Source organism: Rhamphochromis sp. 'chilingali', assembly GCF_963969265.1.
Source record: "Rhamphochromis sp. 'chilingali' genome assembly, chromosome: 21".
NCBI classification, from domain to species: Eukaryota; Metazoa; Chordata; class Actinopteri; order Cichliformes; family Cichlidae; genus Rhamphochromis; species Rhamphochromis sp. 'chilingali'.
The window spans coordinates 21,434,626-21,460,695 of record NC_137949.1 but is presented as its reverse complement, the minus strand read 5'-3'; the positions used below and the strand labels follow the sequence as shown (position 1 = coordinate 21,460,695).

The 26,070-nt window shown below is 40.6% G+C and overlaps 2 protein-coding genes across 2 annotated transcripts in view; both read left to right on the top strand.

Annotated features, from left to right (window-relative positions):
- The first annotated feature begins 1,036 nt into the window (after positions 1-1,036).
- cdan1 (codanin 1) lies at positions 1,037-14,107 on the top strand. Its single transcript, XM_080871681.1, has 28 exons — positions 1,037-1,132; positions 1,646-2,307; positions 2,403-2,603; positions 2,937-3,127; positions 3,343-3,462; positions 3,556-3,634; positions 3,723-3,843; positions 4,019-4,128; positions 4,404-4,493; positions 4,616-4,691; positions 4,828-5,033; positions 5,184-5,325; positions 5,508-5,651; positions 5,842-6,008; positions 6,105-6,186; positions 6,360-6,449; positions 6,525-6,579; positions 7,576-7,712; positions 7,802-7,905; positions 8,271-8,420; positions 8,535-8,598; positions 8,760-8,838; positions 11,177-11,400; positions 11,635-11,742; positions 11,842-11,905; positions 12,018-12,229; positions 12,927-13,034; positions 13,157-14,107. Exons 1-28 carry the CDS (start codon positions 1,055-1,057, stop codon positions 13,277-13,279), a joined length of 3,987 nt encoding a protein of 1,328 aa, XP_080727807.1. The 5' UTR covers positions 1,037-1,054; the 3' UTR covers positions 13,280-14,107.
- Positions 14,108-14,297: 190 nt separating this feature from the next.
- Positions 14,298-26,070, top strand: part of stard9 (StAR-related lipid transfer (START) domain containing 9) — a 41,402-nt gene continuing 29,629 nt past the window's right edge. The window contains exons 1-3 of the mRNA XM_080871576.1: positions 14,298-14,577; positions 16,752-16,821; positions 20,466-20,582. Coding sequence (XP_080727702.1) covers positions 14,531-14,577; positions 16,752-16,821; positions 20,466-20,582 — 234 coding nt within the window. The 5' untranslated portion in view covers positions 14,298-14,530. The remainder of the gene's footprint in view (positions 14,578-16,751; positions 16,822-20,465; positions 20,583-26,070) is intronic.

Genomic DNA, 26,070 nt, shown 5'->3' with positions numbered 1-26,070 from the left:
TCAAGGCACACCTGTGAAGTGAAAACCATTTCAGGTGACTACATCATGAAGCTCATTGAGAGAAGGTGGTCAACAAAGCAAGTGGTGGCAACTTTGAGGAATCTAAAATATAAAACATATTTAGAGTTTTTAGCATTTTTGTTTTGCTACATAATTCCATATATTTGATGTCTTCAGTGTGTATATACAATGTAGAAAGTAGTAAAAATAAAGAAAAATGAGAAGGTGTGTCCAGAATTTTGACTGGTAGTGTAGGTGTAGCGATTCATTGTAAGTTGCAAACATATGTAGAAATACAGTATGTGAGGCAAAAATACACTTCATGTGAGCATTTTCAACACACCCCGAGGTTTTCTTTTAATTTTTTTAAGTTGTAAAGTAGTGTTAAGGAATAGTTATTCAGGCTATTTGAAGAGTATTTAAAGCTCTTCTTTGAATGCTGGCTGCCCTTTCTTTTGTTTTCTGTCAACATGATCCCACATTTTTTCGGTAATGCTGAGGTCCAGGCGATGCCAGTCCGCGACTGATAGTGTTTCATTGTATGTTTTTACTGCACAGGCAGTGTTATCGGAATCATTGTCATGCTGAAAAGCGAAGACGTTGATCAATCAGATGTTTTCCAAAAGGAAGTGCATGATAGGACATGACTTTAGGATACTTTTTAGGATACTTTTCAAAAACTTCCAATTTGCTCAGGTTATTTTAAGGCAACACAGCACACCATGCTATGATTTTCAGAAAGCCCAGGAAACTATTACGCAACACCACTTTAAAAGGTTTTTGAGAAAGTCTCCCTCCTTGGAAGCGAAATATTAAAAAATGAGTGGTGACTCGAGATTATTTTTTTTTTTGCAAAGGACTGTATTTAGGTTGTTATTATTAGTGTGTGGATGACATGTGAAAGCAGGCCCTTTTAACGGTCCTTGAATGACTCTTGAAGGCTCAGATGACAAACACACGTGGTTGGCACACGTAATTTGCAACACGCATGCGTACACAGGCTAACCCCGCCCCCTTTCCTCTCAGTTCTTCAGCCGCGCAGCGCTTGGCAAGAATGGCGGCTCTTTTGGAATCGCTTCTATCACACAAAGTGGATATTATTAAGGTGGTGGACTGGCTAAAGAGTGCAGGGGTAGGTCTGAAACGGGTAATACTATCACGAGAGGAGCATTTATCTGCGTTTTATCTCCGCTTACTTTGTTCTTTGTGATGACACAGCTCGTAACTAATTGTAAACAAAACTTTTAGCTGCTGTGCTAGCGAGCCACGTTAGCTGTAGATCAGGTCGACTACAGACAAGATGGTAGCTGTCAGCTTCCCTTTTTTCAGAAGAAATGTTTTCAGTAAAACCTGTCATAATTTACCACAGTTACTTAATAATTTTACTATTATTTTCATTCTCTTAAGACAGATGTGGGGTTTTGCCATAAATTAGCCAGCACGTTGTTAGCTAGGTTAGATAATAATTTTCTTAGGAGATTTAACTGTATCTATCCAGAAAATTTAATTGCGTGGATATCTACTATCTTGGGATGCATCTAGGATTTAATCGCGCTGATGATCTGAGTTATTTCATGGTTGATAGATGGTTGATGCGCTTGTCTCGATCCAATTTTCCAACACTTAAAGTCTCTTTCTTCAACAGGACGAGGACAAGCTGTCGATTAGTGAACTCGGGCTGACAGTTCACAAAGAGGAGTTCGTCCCTTTTCTTTTAAATTTTCTGAGAGAGCAGAGCAGTCAAGCACTCACCCATGGCCCCGCCACCCCAGCTAAGACTCCCAGCCGCCCTAGGCCTGCTGCACAGACCCATGTTTTCTCGGAAAAGAGGGGCTGCAAGTCTGCCAGTGGTGGAAATGGTACTCGGGCTGCGAGCCGCGTCCAGCTGTTTTCTCCTTCATTTGTGTCACCTGGACCTGAAGGATCTCACTGTCTGAGCGGGGTCACTGCCTTCAGCAGCCCCTCCTCTTCTACAACATGGAGCCCTGCTTCCAGGCCTTCAGGATCTGAGCGGCGTGGTGGGCAAAGGATCATGCTTGGGGACTACATGGTTTCTCCTCCTGACTTTCAGCACAGCCCTAGCTTCCAGTCCCAGAAAAGCCGCAAGAAGAGTGGTGGCAACATGTCATTGGGGGGGCGAGGACGTGGAGGGCATTATATTGATGAGACTGGGGGGAGGAGATCAGTAAGAGGAGGAGAAGGGTATGGTAGGATAATTGAGCAGGTTTCACCTCCATCTGTAGGTCAGCTCAATTTCAACAACTTGGAGGAGTTCCCTCCTGTTGGCTCCTCACCCATTTCTCCTGCGTGAGTCTGCACAAGTCTAACATAAGTAGAGTCGTAAATATATAGATTTGAACATGTAATTTTCAAACAATCTGACCACTTCTGTTATTCCTCAGGGCATCTAAGCCAACTAGAAGAATAAACCCGACACCAGTAAGTGCAGAGCGGCCACGCTCTAAACCAAAGACCTGCTTCACTTCCACCCCGTTCAGTAAACCATCCAGCCCCCTGTCAGGAGTAGTGCCACTCGAGGGGTCGATGACAGGGGGCAGTTCTCTGAGTCTGCAGGAAGAAAGGGAATTGCTTAAAAAGGAAAAGTAAGTGCACTTTTCCTCGATTTGGTCAAACAGATTTGAGTGCATTGTGGGGAAAATGTGTTTAGTTTTTGGATTGGCCAGTAATCCATGTCTGCTAGTGGGTGCCATATTACTTACAGATGGGTAATATTTTGCTGTGTTTTACAGGGAATGATGGAAGTGTAATCCATATTTTGTTGGTAATCGTCTGTACACTCTGGATTAGAGTAAAATTCCCCTTCAGGTTCTTATATGTATAACAGTCTCAGCTGTTTTTGCACCAGCTGAAGTATCTTTTTTTCCACATCTCAGTTTATCTTTGTAGTTTTATGATCAGGAATTTCTTGTTTTTAGGACAAAGCGTGCCCAGCAGGTCGGCTCTCCTCAGCCGTCTTCTTTGGAACCATGCACCCCTACCAAGACAGTGCTTAAAACAGGATCTAAAGTTACACCAGAACAACAGACAACTTGTCCTGAACCATCCAAAGTCACTTTCTCCTTGGAACTGGATCTTTTGGTTGAGCTGTATAGTACCTGCATCTCTGGTAAATGACCACAAGGTGGTGATCATTATCTAAAAACAATTACATGAGGATAAAATGAACTTGTACAAACAATTTTGCTAGATGAAGAACAGCTATTAGTAAATGCCTGTCAACAGGTTTCTGTTAAGTAATTAAAGAGTAATTAATAATGAAAGAAATTTAAAAAAGACTAAACACATTTAAATTAGTTAAAAATTTTTTTTATGTGTTTTCAGAAAACCTCGTACCAAACATTTTCCTGGAGCTCTTCTTTGTGATGCAGTTACTAACGTCTCGGTCCCCTCACACTCATGACGATGAACTGGAAAGTTTGTGTGCAGCTCATTCACACTCAGGTGTGCAGTCACGGAATATTACAAATACTAGGATTGCATATTTGCGTGTGTGTGTGTGTGTGTTGAAGGTCCCGATCTGTTTCAAATTTTCAGATATTCTCGAAAGATGTTATTTAAGACTAGTACACAATTGTGTGTATTTTGCAGTGAAGGTCCTGGAGAATCAGTTTCAGTGAGTGTCTTTTGTTTTCTCCACTTAACCGACTCCTCAACATTCTTAACTTTTTGACTCGTAACCATGTCTTCTTGTAATTTATCAGGTTGGTAGCTCATTTGGACAAGTGCACATTGCGACTGCTGGCAGAGAATGAACGGGTGGCATCTTTCTCTCCACATCTCAGGGACTTACTCACTCAGGCCCAAGATAAAAGCACGGCCAAGGTAACAGAGTTGTATTGTACAGCTGATGAAGTAAATGCAAACATTTATTGTGTTTTTAAATCTTTCCCAGTGCTGTATGCTATGTTATTAACATTACTACCAACCTATGTTGTTAATCCAGATTCTTATTTTGACCCATCTTCACTTAAAAAAAAATAAAATGAATGTATTTCAGCTCTCTCCTTCAGTGTCCACTTTCATCCACTCGGTCCCTTTCCAACCTGATACTGACAACCGGTCCAACTTTAGCAGTGACAAGGCTTTCCACATCTTCAAAAAACAGAGGTACATTTCTGCTTTTGTCCATTTTATAGAGGTGAACTGCTTTAAATTGCAAACGCAATGTTGTTTGTCGATCGACACAGTGTGAAATATTATAGTTGGATAATTTGTAGATTTAATTGTGAGATGAGAAACTTTTCTTGATTGTTTGGTGAATTAAGGATTCAACTGTTGAAATAAGTTGAATAAAACCACTGAATTAATTTTATTAATGATCAAGTATATTTTTTCCATTCATCAATTATCTTAATCACCTGATTCTTTTGTTCTTCTCACAGAGATATTTTTTATGAGGTGCTGAGAGAGTGGGAGGACTTTCACAAGGAACCCGGGTGGAATTTTGACACTGCACTTGGAAATAGGATCAGGTAAGTCCAGTTAGTTACAGCAGTGTTTTATTTATTTATTTATTTCTCCCCCTCATGGTCAGGAATTGGGTGAAATTAAGGATTTCAATGTAATAAAGGATCTTTTTCTGTCTTTACTTCAGAGGAATGATGAGTCAGATGACTTCTGCAGGAAATCATTCTCATTTTGCGCGTCTGTTCCTGAAGCAGCTTATTCAGGTAAATCATACATTTTAACAAAAGCTATCTATCTCATTGCAGAAGTTGCCACCACGTGACATTCTTCTTACTTGGCCCAATAAGGTCTCAAATTGACCTTTTTTTTTTTTTTTTTCCTTTTTTTTTTTTCCTTTAGATGTGTAAAGGTCCCCGAGTGAACAGCACTTCTGGAGATGCTCCTGATGCTGACTTGTTAGGCATGTTGGGAGCTGAGGGTCTGGGGCGCCTGAAGCGTCTTGAAGAGCGTCTCATTCAGCCTCACGGAGTTGTTGGCCCGTGCTCACCTCCATCTTTTCCTGGTTACCAAGAGTTCTTCAGGGACTTCCTGCAGGCTGCTAGCTGGTGAGACAACAACATTTAAGTAAAAAGATAACAGCATAATAAATATTAAATTTCATATAAATTTCCTGTGTTCTTACTAGTTAAAAAAAATTAAAGAAAAAAGTTTAATGGACTATGTTGTTATAATCTGTTTTGTATATTGTGCACTAGCTGCCAGCTGAACCAGCACCTGCAGGATAGCTTGTGCCAGCAGCTACTCCAGCTGGACGAGGTGTCCATCCTGAGCCCTCCTGCTTCCATCTGTGAGCGGGACAAAGAGGAGGAGGAGGAAGATGGAGACATGGAGCAGCAGGTATTTTGTTATCTGCATCTGCAGCTCTTGTGGGTGTTTTGTTAAAATGCTTTACAGCTGTATTTTCCTTTTTTATTTGAAGCAATGTATTTTAACCTGGGTACCTGGAGAGCTCATCTTCTTAAACCTGTCCACTCTAAGAAGATGAGCTCTTATGCTGTTTATTATTTCATCCTTTTTAGGACGAGAAGCAGCGGTTCTCCTCTGTGTTGCTCCTAGCTCGTCTTCTAGCAAAGTTTCTGGGATTCATTTCCTTTCTGCCTTACCAAACATCCGAGAAGCCGTCCAGAGAAATACAGGATACTGCTATAGCCCTGCGCAGCAAGGTGACGAAACAAATACTTATTGCACCAAATGTTCAGGCCTGTTTTTAAATGGTGTATGTAAAAGTCAGAAGTAGTTTCAGTTCCTTTTATTTTCTTCCTGTACATCTGCAGTACAGATATAAATGTATATTTGATGCCATGCTACTTTTTTTTTTTTTTTTTTCTTTTTCTTTCCCTCTTGGTCCCACAGAGTGTTCCAGTGCTAGATGTGTGTGCTGTGTTGAGAAACAGTATAAGGAGAAGGCACACCATCCTCACTGTTCCCTGGCTGGTGGAGTTCCTCTCCATGCTAGACTTTATCGGCCCTCGGCTGCTCTGCTACAGGACCACATTGGGCACACTGCTTCTCCTATATAGGTTTGTCTTCATATGCATGCATGTAAACTAGTTATGACAGTACAGGTAAATGGTATGTGTATATAGTAAAATAAAAAGTCTCCTGTTTGCTTGCAGGAAACTGGTTCTTGATCGATGTGAAGAAATGTGTTACCTAAATAAGCTACTGATGGTGTCAGTATTAGGCTGGCTCTTTCAGGTGAGTTACAATGTGTAGGCAAGATTTGTTTTTTATGTAATGGTTTATACAGTGAGCAGCAGACTCACCAATCATGAATCAAAGATCTATTTAACACTTTTATGATGCCTGAGAATAATATTTATTTATACGTAATGCTAACATGTAGTTGAACTTGTGTTTAACTTGTGTAGATTCCAGTGATTCCAGAGGATATTTTCTTCACTAGTGAGTTTACTGAGGTTGCCAAGGTGGAAGAAAGCGACATAAATGTGGCAGGGCTTGTAAGTGACAAACTTTAATAGGTGTTTGTCCATAAAACGACTTGTTTTTATATGCTTGTTAATTTTTTTTTTTAGGACTGTATTCCTCTGGTGGATCAGCAGCTTCTTTATACTTGTTGTCCATTTCTTGGTGAGTAGAAATGTGGAATGCTGAATGTAAATCTTATGTTTAAATTGGGTTTAAGGGCACTGTATTCTTATCTTAATTTATAGAGCTGTTTATTTCTGCATGCCTTAATTTAGATGGTTTAATAGCCATATTAACATTGGAGTCTTTACCTTCCCCTTTATTACTGAGATTCATGGGAACAAGTTTGGTACAACCAGCCAGCTGATTCGCACATTCATCTACACGTGTATGTTTATCTGTGAGGTTTTGATCTTTTTTTTTTTTTTTTTTTTTTTTTTTTTTTTTTTCTTCTGTTCAGTGTGTGTTTTTTACTGGTAGTAGCATTAAAAAAATAATACTAATAAAATGGATTGTCTCACAAAGTATTTGAATTGCAAGAAAGAGTGTCTGTCGCTGGCTGTTACAATTACAGTAAAAATTATTACAGTGAATTACTTTGTATGTTATCAGTCACTTTCTTGGCTTTTTATAGAGTTTCTCTTGGGCTGGTTATGAGCTTTTTTCATAACAAAACTGCTTTGTCATTTCATCTGTAGGTTCGAGGCTGGTCCTCACGTTATTTTTGTGTCTTTTAATTTGCATATGGGGAGCTGGGTTGTTGGACTAGCATGTCCTTTTCTTTTGGTTAAAGTGAAGCTCTGTCTTGAGGATGGTAATTTCTTTTTTTTGTTGTACTGGTGTGATTATTCTTAACCATAGACACATTAAATTTAAAGTCTTGCATCTACAGGACTCAATCTTTGCAGGATTTTTTTGCCCTTTGATTGGATGCAGAGTAGCGAGTGCAAGAATGGCACAGTTCTTATAGGTTGTTTGGCCTTTTGTTTAGTCATTGGTGGACTCGAGTTTCATTAAGAAGTTTGAAAAATAAACCGTCCTTTAATCAGAAACTGCACAGCTTTGTTCATGTTTGCTCAACACGTTCACCACAGATGAGCCAAGGGACAGCAACACGCGCTTTCTTTAGATAAATCCATCTTGTTTTTATTCATTCAGGTGAATTTCGTAAGCTTTTGGCTGCCTTTGTGTCCGGAAGCACAGCCAAGAGCGGAGGAATTATCCGCAAGATTACTCCCACGTCTGCTGAGCTCAAGGACACGCCAGCAGCTCATAGGTCACAGCAGAAACTGCAGGTGAATAACCAAGCGGCACAGCAAACAGGACTTTAAATGCAATAATTCCTGTGTGTGGGGTATTTAAATCTGTTGCTTGAATATGACAGGTGGACCTCGAGCAAGCCTTCTTTCACAACCAGCCTCCATCGTTACGTCGCACTGTGGAATTTGTAGCTGAGAGGGTTGGATCCAATGCTGTCAAGCATATGAAGTGAGTATTGTGGAGCTTTCAGAGTAAGCTGGTTTTTAAGCCACTAGATTGCAAATTAACTGCAGCTTTCACATCCCTTTGTTTTTATTTAACCTGCCTTCCATTAGATTATCCTTTTCCAATTGAAAGTGACTCTGAGAATGGTTTGTAATCAGCCTGCAGCTTTGGTTGGTTGCTTACCTAGGAGGCTAGAGACTGTCCAACAGCTTGTTTTACAGCACTTCAGTGGCAACTGCTGTAAATTTACCACTCTGTGTTTAAATGTTATATAGATATCTGCTCAAGACTTACTAAGAGCATCGTTGTTATTTTATTTTAAATGTAATTTTTCTACAGTTGTGTTATTCGTTTTGGGCTTCCCGCAGGGCTACCTTAGTAAATGAGTTGGTGGGACGAGGAGAAAAGATGCTGAGAGACGGACTGGGGTCGCCAAACTCAAATCCATCAAAACTGAATGACTCCATTTGTGCTCAATTGTGTGATGCGGGATTGGAGGCTTTGGCAAGAGCCACCAGGTACGAGAGCTTATTTTACAAGCGCCCAGCCGTTTTCTTGTTACGTGAATAGATTTGATTGGGAATTATTACAAGATGCTACTTTCAGTTAAGAAAACACCCTCTTGCTTGCAGATTTTGCTGTGAGAAGAGCCCTGAAGCCATACGAATATTGCTCCCTCATGAGACTTCGCCTACTGTAAGTCCAAGAATACATATTTGGTTTAAGAAAAAAAAAGGAAGCAGAACATAAGTACAACAAACTACAGCAATATAGAGTTTTAGCTAATAAAAGAATTTTCTGAGAAACCTTTGTGGATGAGTTTGGAATTGGATATTTACACTCGAATTTCTACGCAGGTACTCGCCACTTCGGAAAACATCACCAAACGTCTTGCAACAGAAAAAGCCTGCAGCTGGCTTTCGGCTAACATTACAGGTAATTAGTTAAAGGGATAGATCACCCAGAAACTTAAATATAGAGCTGTTTCAGATGTGCATTTTCTGCATGTCTGCAGAAGAAGATTATAATTTTTATTTATCTATTTATTGGAAGGAGATCCAATGACCGGTTGTTCATTTTATTTACTTTCAAAAATCTTAGCTTATACTTCAACAGACACAGACAAAATGTAATGTCATATTTATTCTAGAGAGGCATCTAGGGATGGGTATTGATAAGATTTTAACGATTCCGATTCCATTTTTGATTCTGTTTAACAATTCGATTCTCTTAGCGTTCTCCTTTTAGCTTAGAACTTCTCTTTGAACAAGATAGAAATTTAGGAGTAACATGGCCTTACAAACCCAACAGTGAGATCTTAAGAGATCCACAGCCTACGGCTCTTCAATGGGGTGTCACAGGGTCCCCAGGAAAAAAAATTGTAAATGTAAAATAATAAAATAAATATTCTTCAGTAGCAATTACACAAGAATATCCAGTAATGTCCCTGCCTACAATTAAACACATTCACTTACTGAAAATCGGGGGCATCTGCTGTGGCAAATGGGTGCAAGCCTTTTACCACAAACTTAGTCACTGCTCGGTGACATTCGTCTACCCTGGCCTGAAAGGAGACGCTACCGGTAGACTGCAGCGAGAACTGCCAGCATCTGAGCCAGACTCTGTCTGTCTCTCTCATCATGGTCACCTAAATGCACAGTAATGGCAGGTTTTGTAATAAGGCAGATCGCGCTAACATAATATGCACTGTTAGTTGATTATTTACCTGCCGCATTAACGGGAGAGGACGTGCAAACGTTACCGCTGCTGCTGGGTTGAGATTCACGAGTCCGGAGCGGAATTAAAAACACGACATTCATTTAAGGTCATCGCGTGTTTTGTGAGCAAATGCTTTTGCATATTCGTAGTGTTTCCTCCCTTAATTGAAATATCTACTTTGCAAGTATTGCAAGTTGCCCTGTTGTCATCCGTTCTCGTAAAGTGTGACCAAACTTTTCAGCGTTTGAGCCGCTTAGGCGCCGTGTTTCCTGCCAGTTTTGCAACTTCGGCCAACGAAGTTGCAAAACGTTCCGCAACGTGGTGATGTAATTCGGGGCGACTAGAATCGATAAGGGAATCGTTTGCAAAAATGGCAAACAACTCCAAGGAATTGAAACAATGGGAACCGGTTCTCAACAAGAACTGGTTTTCGTACCCATCCCTAGAGGCATTTATACACTTGTGTTTAATTTGATGGCGGCAACATGGGGGTATGGCAGCTGGGGCGCAGGGAGCAAAAGGCTGGGAAAGTGAGTGGTATTGAAAAGGACACGCCTGGAAGAAAATCTTTCAACCTAATAGGTTAACTGAGATTGACCTTTGGACCCTCAGGCAGCACTGCATTTAAAACGGGTATGATTCTTGAGTTTAGGAAGAGTTCCAGAAAACATTACGTGGGGAATTGTTTACAGACAGGTGCACCTCGAGCAAGCCTTCTCGAAGAAGCCATATGTGAATATAATCCAGAGAACATTTTGTCTTCTCTGAGCCAAAGCTAATTTAAAATGGACTGAGGCAAAGTGGAAAACTGTTGTGTGGTCAGATGGATTAAAATTGCAATGAGGAGAAGAGAGGGAGCATCCAGTTTGTCATTAGTGCTCAGTTCCAAAGGCTGGATCTCTGTTGGTTATGGGGGTGCATTAGTGTCCATGGATTTTGCAGCTTGCACAGCTGGAAAGGCACCATCAGTGCTGAAAAGTACATACAGGTACATCAGTCCCAGGTAGGAGATGGGGTTGATGAACTGTTTTTAAATATGATGCACAGTGATTACGTGGCCCTATCCAAACTTTTTTTTGGAGACGTAGGCCTGCCACCCAATTCAAATGACTTTTTTCCCCTTAAATTATACATTTTTACAAATTCAAACAATTTCTTCCATTTTTCTTTTTTAAATGTTTTATTTTGAATAAAATTTCGGTTTATAAGATTTGCAAGTCTTTGTGTTTTTGTTTAACTTTTTAAAAACAGTTTTGGGAAGTCCCCACTGGAACATGAATGCATTGATTGCTTTGAACTGCTGAATGAATGTAAATGAAGGAAAGGCTGAATTTTATGGCAGGGCAGTAGTTTTGCAAGCTTTTTGTGCTCGACTTAGGCCTGTTTTACTACTAACTAAGCCTCCAGACTAAAGCGTACAAAAACATTGAACTGACCTCAAACTCTCTGTGATGCCGGTATTATTTTAAGAACATAATTTCCATTGTAGATGAGAGAAGCACTCTCAGGATATCTAATTTCCATTAATTTCTCATTATAATTCTCTCTTATAAAGCACTCGTAAGACGGGAGTGGAAGAGCAGGTATGACCGCGTGATGAAGGCTCTTGGTAGTCCACCTGCTCCAGACTCTGATGTGGACAGAACTGTGGCTGAGCTGGTCCCTCAGGAAAAGTCACAAACTCCCAAGAGGAAACAAGGAAGTGAGAGAGTGATGTCCTGTCCTCCCCACTGTGACCACAGTGCTTCACTGCCCTCTGACATCATCGTTGAAATGAAGGTATTTTTATTTATTTTTTGTGTGTTAGTACTTTGTCCAGCAGTGCTTTGTAATAACAACATTTCATTTGTGATTCTTTTCTCTTTTTTTTTTTCCCCACTATGTCACACAGTTTACTGTTAAATCACGAGTGTGCCTCACCAGAATGTTAGAAAGTCCATGTAATAAATAAGATCTTAAATATGTAAAAGTCAACGATATGTCTGAACTCAAAGGGTTTAATTTTTAATGTAGGAACTGCTGAGCATCGCTGTTGGCCCGAGGACTGATAAGGAGCTGCCGACTGGCTCTCAGCTCCTAACACTGCTGCAAAAAGTGGGAGAAACATTATCCTGCAGAAAGGTGCGTCAGAGAGAGACGAGTGTCATAAAATTACACCGAATTTACTGATGAGTCGTTTCCCAGTGTTAATTACAGTCTTCCTTCTTTTTTCTTGCTTAGTTTTTGAATGTACTGTCAGAGCAGATGCTTCTGAACTGTAGTGTCCTACTGGCCTGCAAACTGGGTGAGATTTTAAGTGTTTAACTCTCATCATTCAAAATTGCTCTGCTTCTTAAATGTAAACATTATGAAACGTCCTTGACAGACCTGAGAATGTGTTCTGTGTATCTGTTCAGTGTCGGCAGAGCTCCCGGTGCTGCCTCTGTCAGAGTGCAGCGGACGTGGCGGGGATGCTGTTGGTAATGGTTCAGGGTCAGAGCCTCCTGTCACAGCGCTGCTGGAGCAGCTCGCTGAGCTGTGGGAGAAAGACAGCTGTTCCTCCGCCCCCATCCACCTGCTCTTTACCCCACTTACAGTCACTGCTGTGCTGAAGGCCAGCGACACAGAGGTATGAATGATATAGATGTATTAATGATCATAATATGACAGTCAAATTGAACATATATCAAACTTGTTATACATGTCCTTGGATAGATCCTAAAAAAACATTAGATTGAGGTGTGCAACACACATCGTTTTATTTTTTTTAATTTTTTTTTTCCTTTTCAATTTCAATGTGTTAAAAATCTACAAGACTGAACAGTGTCGGCAAAATGGAACAGTTCTGTTGATGTTTCTTTTCTTGAAAGTTTCTTTACTATAAATTGTTCAAACCTACTCGCCTAAACACTTATAGCATGTTTATACTGGATGGAGACTTTATTTATTTATTTCCTTCCTGGATTCTTCTTCTTTGACTTATTTTCACTGCTTCTCCAGTGGATTTTAATACTCCTCCTGCTTTCCAGTCTGTCTGCTTTCTAGAGTAAACAGACTGGAAACAAGGCCGAGGGGAATGACATGTGAAACGGTCCCTGTCTTGAATTGAAAGATTTGGCCTCCAGCATTCTCCATCATTTTGAATTCTTCCTCTTTTTTTTTTTTGTTCAGTTCTGTCAGGCCCAGTGTTCCTTAAACAGTTTTATTTATATACATATTTAAAAATGTAACCTTTTTCTATAACCTCTAATTATTTAATTTAAGGTCATTTGACACTGAAATCTCTAATTTTCTGCAAATGTTTTTATTATTTTTGTGTTTTTTAGAGGAAGAACTACCGGTTTGTAATTGGAAGACTGGTGGACAGAGGATTATTGAGTGAAGAAGAGGTCAAATCCCATTGGAAGAAGCTAACAGAACTGGCCTTACCTGTGGTGAAGCTTCATTTTCTTGTCATCTTGTATAGCTTTGGAATTATTTCTTAATACTAATGATCTGACCTCTGGCTTTTTCTGCTCTCCTGTTCTAATTTTCTTGTCATTTTTTTTCTCTTTAGGAGCAGATAGCGAATTTTCAGCTGAAGTTAAAGACCGTGAAACCCGTCTCACCTCTGGCGGAGTTACAAAGCCACATGGACATTCTGCAGGTCTCACATCAGACAGTAGAGGGAGCTACATGATAGCAATAGTACTATCCAGTTTCCCCGCCGCAATTGTGTTTTCGCCACAGTGTTTAATGTAACATCTGCTTGTGTTGTTCAAGAGGTACACAGTTCTGAGTGACTTCTTTTTGCTGACTAGCTTTCTGCTTCACAGACCGTCAAAGAGAGTCAACAGTCAGCTTTTGCAAGCCTCAGGCTTAGGTTCTGTAGCTGCAAACCGAGAACTAAGGTGCCAAGTAGAACCAGAAAACCCCGTCAGTCAGGGGTAACATCTATGGACCACACAATCTCATCTTAGATCCAAAGGAATTTCCTGCAGGCAAACCTGGATTGATGCTTGTGTCTTTAGGCAAACAATAAACAAAAGATCGAGACGATGCATAGATTGGAGTCATAGTAGATTCACGCTTAAGACTGAAGAAGACTGGGCAATGAAATGGGGAATTTTTGCATAAAAAAAAAAAAAAAAATTGCGTTATTAATATTTATCACGTAAAATCTATAACAAATACTACAAGTTTCAAAATTAGAAAAGTCACGTTTGTGTAAGACACATTGTTGTCTTCATTTCAGTATAGCACTTTCACTCTGCTGTTGACCGCTTCACTAGTGACTGCGTCTCTTTCATAAATGCAAGCATTTGTGATCATGTTTTTGTTCATGTTGAACAAGCGCCCTACTCCCTGCTGCTTTTAAACTGATTCTTTTTAATGTTGCCGCATAGTTTAAATTCTAAATGACAGTGATGTATTCAGATTTAAGTGTTTATTGTGTATTGTCATGTTTGCAATGAGTAACATACAATTTCGTAATGAAAAAGAAAATAAAGTTTATCAGCTTGAATAATCTGCAGATTTTTGGGGGGTGTTTTTAATCAATGTGAAACTCAATTTAAAGACCTTTTGAAATGTAGAGAAATTTAAATAATAACAGACATGCAAAAAAAAAAAAAAAAAGGATTTGAATGTGGCTAAAAGGGAGGAGTATCCAGCAGCATCCCCTCCCTCTCCTTCCATGTCTGCCCTGCAGGAAGTTTCACTTCTCTGCTGAGACTTTTGGAGACGTTCGGATTCTCGATCAGAAGTCGGGAGATGGCTTGAACAAGAGCGGGGGGGGGGGGGGGGCTTACCGGACAACTTTGCCCCACTGTATTGGAGAAATATGAAGCGATGTTCACCATGCTCACATTAAAACCGTTATTTTACACTAAGTCCGACTTGGACAGCTGCTGAGTTGCGTGTAAAACCCCTCAAAACAACAACACACATCATGGCAAACGTAAAAGTTGCGATTCGAGTCCGACCTCTCAACGCGAGGTAAGTTCCCGAGTTAGCTTATCCAGCTAATACAACATAATTTAATAGTTTATTATTGTTGTGTTATTGCTTCTTTGTGTCTGGAGTGCTGCTACCAGTATTTAAAACCATGCAATGTTGCCTGCTTCTTGGTGTGTTCAACAAGGCGTTATACTTCGTATGTTGCCCTCTTTTGCTTCTATTTTGTCCGTTTTGCTGCTTTAAATCGAAATCGAGCGTTAAACTAGCTCGTTAGCTAGCTCAGTACAACGCCGTGGTTTAAACGATGAGTGGTGCACATGTTGAATGATGACAACTGTGGCTGTCAGGGGTGCTGCCTACTAAATCAGCCTGTGTAGAGCTGAGTAGTAGTAGAAAAATGCAGGAAATATGTCTAAATTCAGGCAGGAAGTGAATGAATTACATTTCTGACTGACCCCTGCTTAAAGCCTCGTTTCGTGGCTTTTAGCTACAATCATATAAGTCATTATATTCCATTATGTCTGACAGTGTTATGCATATTCCATACAAAAACCTTTTTCACTTTGATCACATGGAAATGTGATGCATATTTTTTTTTAAGGCATTTGTTACCTTAAACAAGGCAGGAAAGTTGGAATGAACACGTTGGTTTGGTTTAATTTTCCGCTTTATGTTTAGGTGGGAAGATTTTGTTACATTTTATAGCGCTATGAAATCTGCTGGAACTACCAAAAACACGCCAGGAGGTTTTAAAAGCTGCCATTTACATCAACAGGAAATTGCTACAGTATGTTAAATGCAGTTTGTTATTTTGAGGGGGTCTGGAGAAACACTTCAGACAAGTTCCATGGTGGTGTATTTAATTATTTTGAACTCTGGCTGGGTTGCTTAACCTCAGAGGCCACTACAGTACCGTAACAAAGCATTATTCAGGCTATGAAAGGCTGGACAATGATTCTTTCAGCTGGTCTTCCTGGTGTTTTACATAACAAAAGAATTTCTTATATTAAATGTTCACTGTCATGCAAATCTGTCCTTCCTGATTTGGGATTCTGACACCCTCATTTTGCTCATCGCTTTGAAGGATGTATTTCCTTCCTCTATATATTTGAATAAGGACCTGCTGTGTAACAGAGATAACATTTACACCAGCCAGGTCTGCATTCTTAATTCGACCTTGCATTTGAGCGTGTTGCTCTTCTGTTTTAGTTGACTGGCAGGATTCAGTAGGTGCCCCTGACAATGTGGGCAACATCTCACATATGCAAAAAAACAAACAAAACAAAACATGTCAGCCTGAGCTCATCTTAAGTTTGTATTAAAACACGTTTTTGTGCAAGGTTTACTGTTTTCCAGTCCCCAACCACCTCATGTACACGCTGTTTAGAGCCTAAGATTGAAGGTTGGTGGTTTTGGGTTGGGCCGCTGCTGGGGTTGGCAAAATGAGTCCCACGTGGTGAAGCACAGGGGGATGATTTACAACAGCCGCCTCGTGTGTCCCTAGCCCACCACAGAGATGGAGCTAGATGCCACTGCAGGCAGCATTTGCCATCATTATCACTCCTGGAGATCGAAATCCTCTCAGCTTCGTATTGTGATTGCCTTCAGTTTTGCTTGTGTTGCATCAGATTTGCTTGCTCCAGCTGCTGAAGCACACACATACACATACAGCGCACACAACGGATGACACAGTGGTCTTGATTACGCTCACAGAACCCTTGTGTGCTCTCTGGACTTTGTGGAAACGGCTCCAGCTGCATCTCAGACAAAGTTTTTGCAGAGCATGTCGGGGTCTGTTTTCATTTGAATCTGGGACTGGTCAGTGGTGCACTTGTGTTGCAATTTCATGGATCACATGCGCACACACACACAATTCATTGTGTTAATTGTCATGTGATGGCCTCAAGGCGAGTGGAGCCAGCGTAAATTTATCTCGACACTCTCTGAATTATATCAGCTGCAGCAAAAGAGGATTTTTAAAACCGATTTGAAACAGTGTATAGGATGATTATACAGCTTCTGAATTTAGAGTGAAAATGTTCTTAAAGCTCTGTCTGGTTTGCATTTGAGGTGTGAGATCCTGGTCAGTACTGATAGCATCCCGTAGGGCCATTTCTCTCTAGTGGAAGCATCAACCTTCTCAGTTGTTACCCACACCTAATAATAATAATAATAATAAGCATACACTTTTTTTTTTCTTTTCTTACTCACAGGGAGAGCACAGATGGAGGAAGGCTAGCTGTTCGGGTGGAGGATAAGTTTGTGAAGATCCGAAACGTGAAGGTGAGTAGTCCTGTATACAAGTGTGACAGAATGGGAGTTGCACATAGCAACAACAGGATGTTTACAGGCTTAGTTCAACTTTTCCCCCCTCCTTTAAGCTGCTTCTGTTTGTTGTACAGTATGTGTTGAGCACACACACACACACACACACACACACACACACACACACACACACACACACACACACACACACACACACACACACAGCATAGCAACCCTTCCTGTCGAACACATGCAGTCTGAGCCCTCGGTGCACAAATATAAACAACAGCGCAACTACGTCATACTTCAGATACCTCCCAAACATCTCCAAGAAGAAACTGTGAAAGATAAAAACACCATGCAGTAGCTTTACTGTTAAATTAGGGGGGTTTATGTGAATCTGGCATGTGGCTGGAGTTATTATTCGAGGTTTCATTGAAGTTCTTGACATTTGGAACTAATTATTTTGTGAGCTTACAGTCCTGTAAGCTGATACTTTCACCACATTACCAACCTGCTGTGTCATATAGCTGAGTAGGCATGTCTGATTGGTTGAGCTGCATTGCCTGCAGACAGTCTAATGCTGTCTCTACAGCTTCAGTATGGAAAATGTTACACTTTATTTCTGATTTGGAATATCTGTATGAGCTAATATAGAAGTGAGAAAGCTCTATTTAAAGGGTCTAGCCTGTGGAAACAACAGCTATTATTATGATTCAAAATGATAAAGGACTTTCAGCTTGAAACCATTTTTGAAACTCACATTTAATCTTAAAGAAATGCTTCTCTTTATTTGCATTTTGTTTTAAATGCATGCTTTCAGGAAGAAGGTTTGGGTGGTGGACTAGAGAATCTGTTGCACATGATGTGACAGGAGACAAACCACATATGGCCTCCCTCTGCCTTGGAAAGGGATCGTGAACCCACGGCTCTTGCAGATCTCATGGGAATAATTATTTATGGAAACTGGGACAGTTTTGGAGCGTTTGAGACAGAAATAATAAAGACTGGATTTCAGTCGCAGTAAACAGCAAGTGAAACAACCTATAAAGACCTACTGAAATTAGCCTGTGTAAAACAAGAAAGAAGTAAAGGATAATGTTTTACAAGTTGTCAGGTTTCTTTAATATAAGTTGTTGGAGCTTTGTCGTTCAGGAGATTTGCCAGGGGCTGGTGTTGCTCTTAGTTCATCCCTCACACTACAAGTTCATTGTCCGTTTCCTCACAGTGCACAGGGGTTAAGTAGTCATGCTTTCAGGCAACCCAATTGCTGTGAACAAAATTGAATCCCAGGGCTTAGTGCTGCCTAATGCTGCAGTCAGTAAACGATTACTTACACAGATGATAGAGTGGGCTACACCTACAAGACTCTTTTTCCAGCCCCCTTCTTGGTGCTTTTTTTTTTTTAACCAGCTGTAGTTGTGCTGTATTACAATGGAATCTGATCTGAACAAATGTAAACACAACATGTAATGTCAGCAACTTTCTCAATCTATTTATCAGTTCACCCCAACAAGGACTACTTTCACCTAGAACAGCAGAAAGAAAAAATAACCTTCCTCAAAGCCACTGTGTTCAGATATAATCTTTTATAATAATAGTAACATGCTATCTCATATACAGTACTGTGCAAAAATCCTGACAACCCCTGATTCATATTTTGCTAGGAAAAAAACATTAAATAGATGCAGTGTTTTATTAAAACATGTACTCATGTAAATGAAGATACAGTATATAAAGCAGAAACAGGGTTTGTGCAATTCTAACGAACTAACGAAGTCAATATTTAGACTGATCACGTTTATTCATCAACAAACCCAGAACACTCTCGGGAAAGCTTTCTTGTCATTACTTTTAAGTAGTCTTTGTGACATTTAAAGCACTGGTTAGAAAATGGTCGGACTTATGTACTGGAGTGAAAATGATTGAGCCCTTCAGATAGCTGGCTGTACCAAGGCCCAGTATAAGAAAATATAATGAGCTTAGTAGGTCTACTTTAAGTTAAATGATATAATGACATAAATATAATTATTACCTTTTCAACCACAGGCAAAATATTAGATTGGGAAATTAAGTGCAAGAACAATAATAAAACACAAATGTTATCATGAGCAGATGTAGCAGAGACTCATTGGATCCCCAGTAAATTGTAATGATTTTTTTATTTTACATTGCAGGCAGTGACTTAGAAGCATTGTTCAGGTGCTGGACTTTTCCAGTGCAGTTGTTACGCACGAGTGAATGCAAATGCTGCTGTGCTGTCTTTCCTCAGTTCAGGATTCACTTGCAGTAAGCAGAAAGTTGTGCAGTGTTAATGCACTGTGGCAAAGAAAGAACTGGAGTAGGAGTAAGCTTGTTGCTAATGAATGGAAAAAGCTTGCTTGCAATTCCACACTGTTGTTTAGAGCCTCATAAACAATGTCCATAGTACTCACTTCATGACTGGGATGTTTGGTTTCATTTTCTTGTTTTTTCATGTTATTAAAAGCATGCACGCTGTAAAGTCTGTCACTATGCTTATTTGTATAAGGTAGAATTTAGTACTTACCAGAGATGGGTAGTAACGCGTTACTTGTAATTACTGTAATCTGATTACTTTTTCAAGTAACGAGTAAAGTAAGGGATTACTATTGCGAAAACGGTAATTAGATTACCGTTACTTTCCCGTAGGAACGCTGCGTTACTACGTTACTAAAACCGTGATTTTTTTTGCGAGAATGTCTCATGACAGTGACGTAAGCGAGTGCGCCGTTAGTGACAACAGCTGTGTGCAGGTCAACAATGGATCATATATCGAGTGCAGGAGAGAGTATGAGCGTGCAGCGTTTAAAGCGTGGAAGTACTGACCTTACTTTGAGTTTGATTCCATAAAAAGTGACAAAAACATTAGTGTCCGTTGTGCGTAGGAAGAAAACTTTTTACAGTGAAAAAACCCCCCCTAAACTTCCAAGCAAGCACCGAGTGCACAACGACGTAATGGGAAACTCACAGAGAAACTCGCGGATTCATCAACTGACCGCGGCACACCTGCACCAGGGTAAACCTCCGCCTACCGCAGTCCTGCTTTACAGGTGAAAATAGAGCAACAGGACCGCTGAGTCTTTGACTTTATTTATTTCCTGCTGTGTTTTACTTGCATCTATTTGAAAGAGTGAGTGTAAACACAAAAAATATTTTATTTTATGTGCTGGAATGTGCAGAAAATAGGTTTAAATGTTAAACTAATTTATTCAAGTCAGAGAATGTTGCAGATAATTACATTTTTGCTTGATGCATAAAGTTAAAAGATTAAAACTGATAAAACAAGTTAAAAAAAGAGACTTTTCCATTTGATTACATTTTGTATGATGGAGTATGCAGAAAAAGTAGAATTGGGCTGAAAGATCTATCGCTTTATCACCTCTTCAGGTTGTAAATCGTGTTTTTTAAAAAGTAACTAAGTAACTAAGTAATTAATTACTTTTGAAAATAAGTAATCAGTAAAGTAATGTAATTACTTTTTGGGGAAGTAATCAGTAATTAGTTACTGATTACTTTTTTCAAGTAACTTGACCAACACTGGTACTTACTGGCCGTGCTGCTTTACTGTGGTAAGCATTGTTACTTATGTATCTTAAATGTAGACTAATTATATGTCTTACACTTTTATCTCCTTCCTAAAGTTGGATGGACGGACAGAAGGAGCTGTAGATTCCAGGGAGAAGCTTCTGGAATTTTGTTTTGACTACTGCTACTGGTCGGTGGATCGCGCAGACCCTCACTATGCATCGCAGGAGGAGGTAATGACCTAACTCACTGTGATTATGTTACTCACCGCAAATAACATGGTATCCTAAGTCATTATTTTTACAAAGGTGGTTGCTCACTGACTTATTGGTGGTAGTTATTTATGTTGTAAGCATCTACACAGTATATTAAAACACCAGAGTCTATGTCTATCATTTAGCCTCAAACATAACCTTTCTGTAATGTTAAGCCTGCAGTTCAGACCTTTAAATCCACAATCAAAATTTAACCAAACAGAATGCTCTAAAATTCTTGAATATATTACTTTTGAATGCAGTCTATTAGATAAAAATATCCATGTATTTTTGGTGAACAGGATCTGGTTTGATGTGTAGTTGTTTGCACTGCAGCATTGCCCAAAGCTGTTTCTTGTTTTCGTGCCATATTACATGCACTATTGTGGGTGGACACTGTGTGTGCGCTGATCCAAGTTTTGGCCACAAGTTGACTCTGGGCAAACAGAATCTCCAAAAGAAGAACCCAGAGGAAGCACGGTCCTTGTAGACAAACCACAACAAGAAGGGTGTGTGTTGTTTTCTATGTTTTTACACAGACGGCCACTCGGGGGACGTGATATCAGCTCCATCTGTTACCCTGCAGTCTCTTTGCCTCAGAAATGGCATGGCTAGAGTCGGCTTGCTTTTCATGTCCTGACTGTGACTGGGTGATTAGATATCTTCGCACTGCTTTGATTGGAGAGTGTTACTGGAACCTGAGATGGGCTTGAGATTAAGACGAGGTAGTGCCCATTTTTCAAGGAAATTTCCTCATATGGATTTTTCTTATTACACATAGGTTTGTCTCATTATGAATTTCTTTTTCCGTCACGTTTTACTTAGCGCAAAAGCTTAACAAAAAAACCTTTGGTTTTAGAGCCAGTCCACTTATTCTGTCCTTTGTTAATGGGGTTTCCTTCTCTGCCACGCCCTCTGTGCTGCACTCCACTCTTGTCAGTACTGCTTTTGTATGTGTTTGAGAAAGACTGGGCTGTGCCAATGGCCCACACACTGCACAGAACTATAGACAACACAACACTTCTTCCTGTCTCTGCTTCTGGCTTTATCCGCTTGTGTCCTCAGCGGAATCGTGTCCAGTCACAGTGGCCTGAAGACATTCCTCTGATGGCCTGGTGTGGGAGAAAGGGCACCAGTGATGGACTGAGCTGCTGGATTTAAATCTGACCTCCTTTCCAGAACTAGAGTCCAAAGCATTGTCTCCTCAATAGATTATGTATATCGTCATGTCAGCTGCTTACTGATCAGACATTATAGTTGAAAATGTTTAAACTGAGGGTTTCTCTGATGGATTTGATGACACAAGGCCTGATGTAAAAAGGAGAAAAGACTGATTGCATGCTGCAGGGCAAGAACCATGATTAATGGCGCATTGCCAGGTAGACTTACATGTTCAGAAACCAGTCGTAACTATGTTACCAAACAAACTGGCAACCGAACTTTGCAACAATGCCCTGTTGTGCTACCTCATTTAACTGCCATTACATTTTGGTCATTGCTCCAACGTCACCCCTATGGATTTTGTTGTTTTTGTTTCCTAGCTTAATGAGGTGATGCTATTTTTTGCCAGTGCTGGATTTCTCATAGTTTCTACTCAAGCAAATTATATTTTTGCATACTTTACTTTTTTTTCATAGCAGGAAAACAGACTTTGCCTTGCATGCAGTGTAGTTCCCAGGAGACTGAGACAATCTGAAACAGTGGGGGAATGAGACATGGAGAAACTGGATCTTAACTCCTGCTTTTCCAGTCCAGCAGGACTATCTCACCACTCCCACCTCCCCTCTCCTCTCCCCATGGATACATGCCTGCTGCTCTGTGCTGTCCACTGTACATGTCCATGCATCACTGATAGTTTACACTAGATGCTTGTAGTGTCTTCCAGCTTCATACACGGTTATAGTGAAGAGTGAAGACAGAAATGTAGTGTCTTATATCTGATTATATCTGATTCTTTTCAATGAGGACTGTTCACAAAAAGTTGACCTTTTAGGTCGGGAGGTTTGGTGTTTAATATTTATGTTTATAGGAGAAGGCTGAGTAGGGAGGAATGAGAATGGCTTTGCCAGGTGATGAAGGGTAAGATTTTGGAAGAGATTTATAATGCATAATGAAAGCCAGCTGTTTGGCTAATGTAGCAAAACAAGTGGGACTGTTTGTCTAAATGGTGCCTTTGTTTTTGGCTTAGATATTAGGCAAACAAATATTATTTCCCCCTTATTTATTACCACAAACCCCTCAGCTTGTTTATTGCTTCGGTCTGTAAGAAACATGGAAGGGAAAAATTAAAGAGAAGCAGCGGATTTGAGTTTGGATAGAGACAAATGGCAAGAGAAAGTGATTAGAGACAAAGAGGGAATGCTGCTGAGGAGGAGGGGATATGGGCCGGGGGTCCGCTGTGCCTCTGCAGCCCCCCAGCTCTCCCCTGCCAAACTCACAGCTGCCTCACTAAGCAATTTTTCACAGTCAAATTTCAGTGTGACAACGTCACTGCTGAGGATTCAGCTCGGAGCACAAGGTTTTCTGTTGATTGCCTAATGGACTCAGATTGCAGGGGCTTTCCCCTCCCTGTCATCTGTATCTCTGACTTTTGTCAGTGTGCTGTGCGATTTAAATATGGCAGCAGTGTTTCTAGGTCTGTGTGTCAGTGGTGCTGCAGAGCGAGGGGAAGAATGGCTTCTCTGTGCATTGGAATAATCCTTCACACGCATGTGAGCAGTCGGCCGAAGCAACAGCCAACAGCCCTCTTCAGGCTGGTTTGAATTATCTACAAACATGGCACCAAATAGACCACATGATGTCAGCATAGAAATCTGAGATCTATGCCATATGGGTGCAGTGTGAGCACCTGTGTTTTATGGATACTCTGCCCTCACTTTTTCTATCAGCGAGGGAAGCAGATGAAAGGAATCATTTACGACAACGAGTTAAAGTGTGTACATAGAAGCGTACCACAAAGGATGCGGTGAAGTCATTTGAAGACAACTGTAAACTTCAAATGGAGCCTCCTCTCTGTAACATGTTCACTGTGCACACTTTAGTTGCTGTAGAAAGAACCTTGTGTGTGTGTGTGTGTGTGTGTGTGTGTGTGTGTGTTATTTAAAATGGGACACTTGTTACTGTTTTATTTATAGTAGACATACAACATTGATATGTTGGTGTATTATGAAGTGTGGTGTGAACGTGTGGACCTCTGGAAGAGCAGCTGCTACTCTATAAAAGCTAATGGGGAGCTAACAATATTGGTGTATTTCAAGCCTATCTGTAATGATACTGCATAAGTCTGGTCCCTAGTAAATGCGACTATATACTGAGCCACTCTAACCTACCCATGGGGGATATCACACAAGGCTCCCACCAGTCTGAAGCCTGCAGAAATAATTCCCAGCTTCCCATAAAGATTGTAATATGCAGGTCCACTGTACAGTGTTCTGCTTTGGCCTATTTAACAGCGATATGAGGGGGAGGAGCAGCAAGTCCCCAAACTCTTTCCAGATATGGTTTTATTTATTTGTGTTAAGCCTTGCCTTTGCCACAGTAGTTGCATCAGAAGTCAAGGCAAAATGAAGTGAAATACACTGTTGGAGTGCCCCCTGCCTTCATTTTTCTTCACTTCCCCTCCTCTGCTCTGCTTTTCTTTCCCTGGTGCCCTTCATCATGTGTAGGGATGCCTGAGTAATGAAGAGCAGCCTATCTGTTTGGCCTGCACATCTCTGTCTTTCCCCCTCCCTCTCATACAACCTCTCTGCTCTTCCATGCTAATTTGACCTACAAATTCTGTCCAAGTGTGACAAACGAGAGCGTTGTTGAACTCTGGCCAAACAGCTTCCTCTGTGTCTCTTCTTGCTGCTTGTGATTCAGCCTCTGCTGCCCGTGTCCTCGCGCTCCCTTTTTCCTCTCTGTGATGTTCCCTTTCCCTTTTCTCTCTCTTTCTAATCTAACTCTATAAACCCAGATTCCTTGCAGGAAGGACAAAGATCTCCTGTGACATCTTTTTTTTTTGTTGTTGTCCCATGTCTAAACAAAGGCATTTAGTTTTGCTCAGGGCCCAGCTGTTGTGTTTGTGTAACCCACTTGGAAAGTGTAGGACGGGAACTGAGTGACCCTTATCTTTGCTGCAGCTGTCCACCTCTGGACAGAAAACTGGGAGTAAAACCATTTTCACATGCAGACTCTCAGCTATGCATTGCTGTTGGTGACGCCCCTCTTGCCCGATCCTTTTGGTTGCGTCACACTCGGCTAAAGCAACGAGAAGCCAAAGTTTTAAATGTGGTTAAATGCTTCGCTCTGCTGGCCGTTTGCCATCACCCTTGACGACATTTACACGTATTTACACACAGACACGCTACACATAAATACTTCTCTGGGGTTTAGCGCAAAGCAGGCCACATAAAACCAGACCAGCAGTTGGCACTTCCACAGTGAGCGATTACAGGACTTAACTCATTACAGAGGCATTATTCCATGACTTTTTCCCCCCACCGTATTGCTGTATTTCTGTGCAGGAATCGCTTTTTCGTCAACCTTTCTCACGCACTTCATTTCCTTCCACCACTTTTCCCTTCTAGTTTGTTACCAAGCCACAAACTAGGCTCTGTGTTTGGGAAAAATTAGTTTTGCTCCGTGTTTTAAAACAAACTTGAACACAGTATTTGCCAGATCTCTGGCATAAAAAACAGCCAGATTCTTGTTTTACAGATCTGCTCCAGCTTACTTTGATGCGCATGAGGTAACTCAGGATTTTAGGTCTGTTGCTTATATAAACTTTTAGTAGATAGATACTAGACAGGACTCACCACTTGTTTAAAAAAAAAGCTGTAGTAAATATCACGTGGCACCATTTTAATGTAACATTTCTTTGCTTAAGTTTCATCATAATTTGAGGCCGCAAATGCATTTTATTAAGAGATAACGGTGTGCACAGTCTATTCTTGCACAACCAAGTGTTTCACTTAGTGCATCCCTGCGTAGCTGGATGATAAAAATAATATTATGTGATCTGCATTTTAAGTAATCTTTCCTCTGGAGGCTCTGAAGGCAGTTTTTCTCCATATTCTTCTTGATAATGTTTTTTTTTTTTCCACACTGAAGAGAGGGATTTAGCTTCTGCTAGATCTGGAGCCCTTCTGCTTTCCTCTTTCCTGCTTACTGTGTTTTGACAGTGACTCTGACCGGTGTTTCCTTCATTTAGAATGAAATCTATATTTTGCTTTTTCATTGTTAGATTGTTTTTCCTCAGAGGGCAACGCTTTTGTCCTTGTTTTGGTTGCTGTTTCGGCAGCCACTTAACTGGTCAGATGCAGACATGGGCGCGTGCACATGCAGCGACCTTCCTGTTCATTGTGGTGTTTAGTTTCTGTCTGTTTTGAGGAGTTGATCAAGCCTGCACATTTGCTGTCGCCTTGGCCTGGAAATTTCAGTCTCCAGGCTATTTCTTTATTCCAGAAATGCCATCTGCCTCATATCT

Excerpts from the sequence above, each read along its gene's own strand:
- cdan1 (XM_080871681.1), top strand. The coding sequence starts at position 1,055 with ATGGCGGCTCTTTTGGAATCGCTTCTATCACACAAAGTGGATATTATT. Across the intron at positions 6,187-6,359 it reads TATTAGGCTGGCTCTTTCAG|ATTCCAGTGATTCCAGAGGA; the intron begins GTGAGTTACAAT and ends TAACTTGTGTAG. Across the intron at positions 11,906-12,017 it reads CCTACTGGCCTGCAAACTGG|TGTCGGCAGAGCTCCCGGTG; the intron begins GTGAGATTTTAA and ends GTATCTGTTCAG.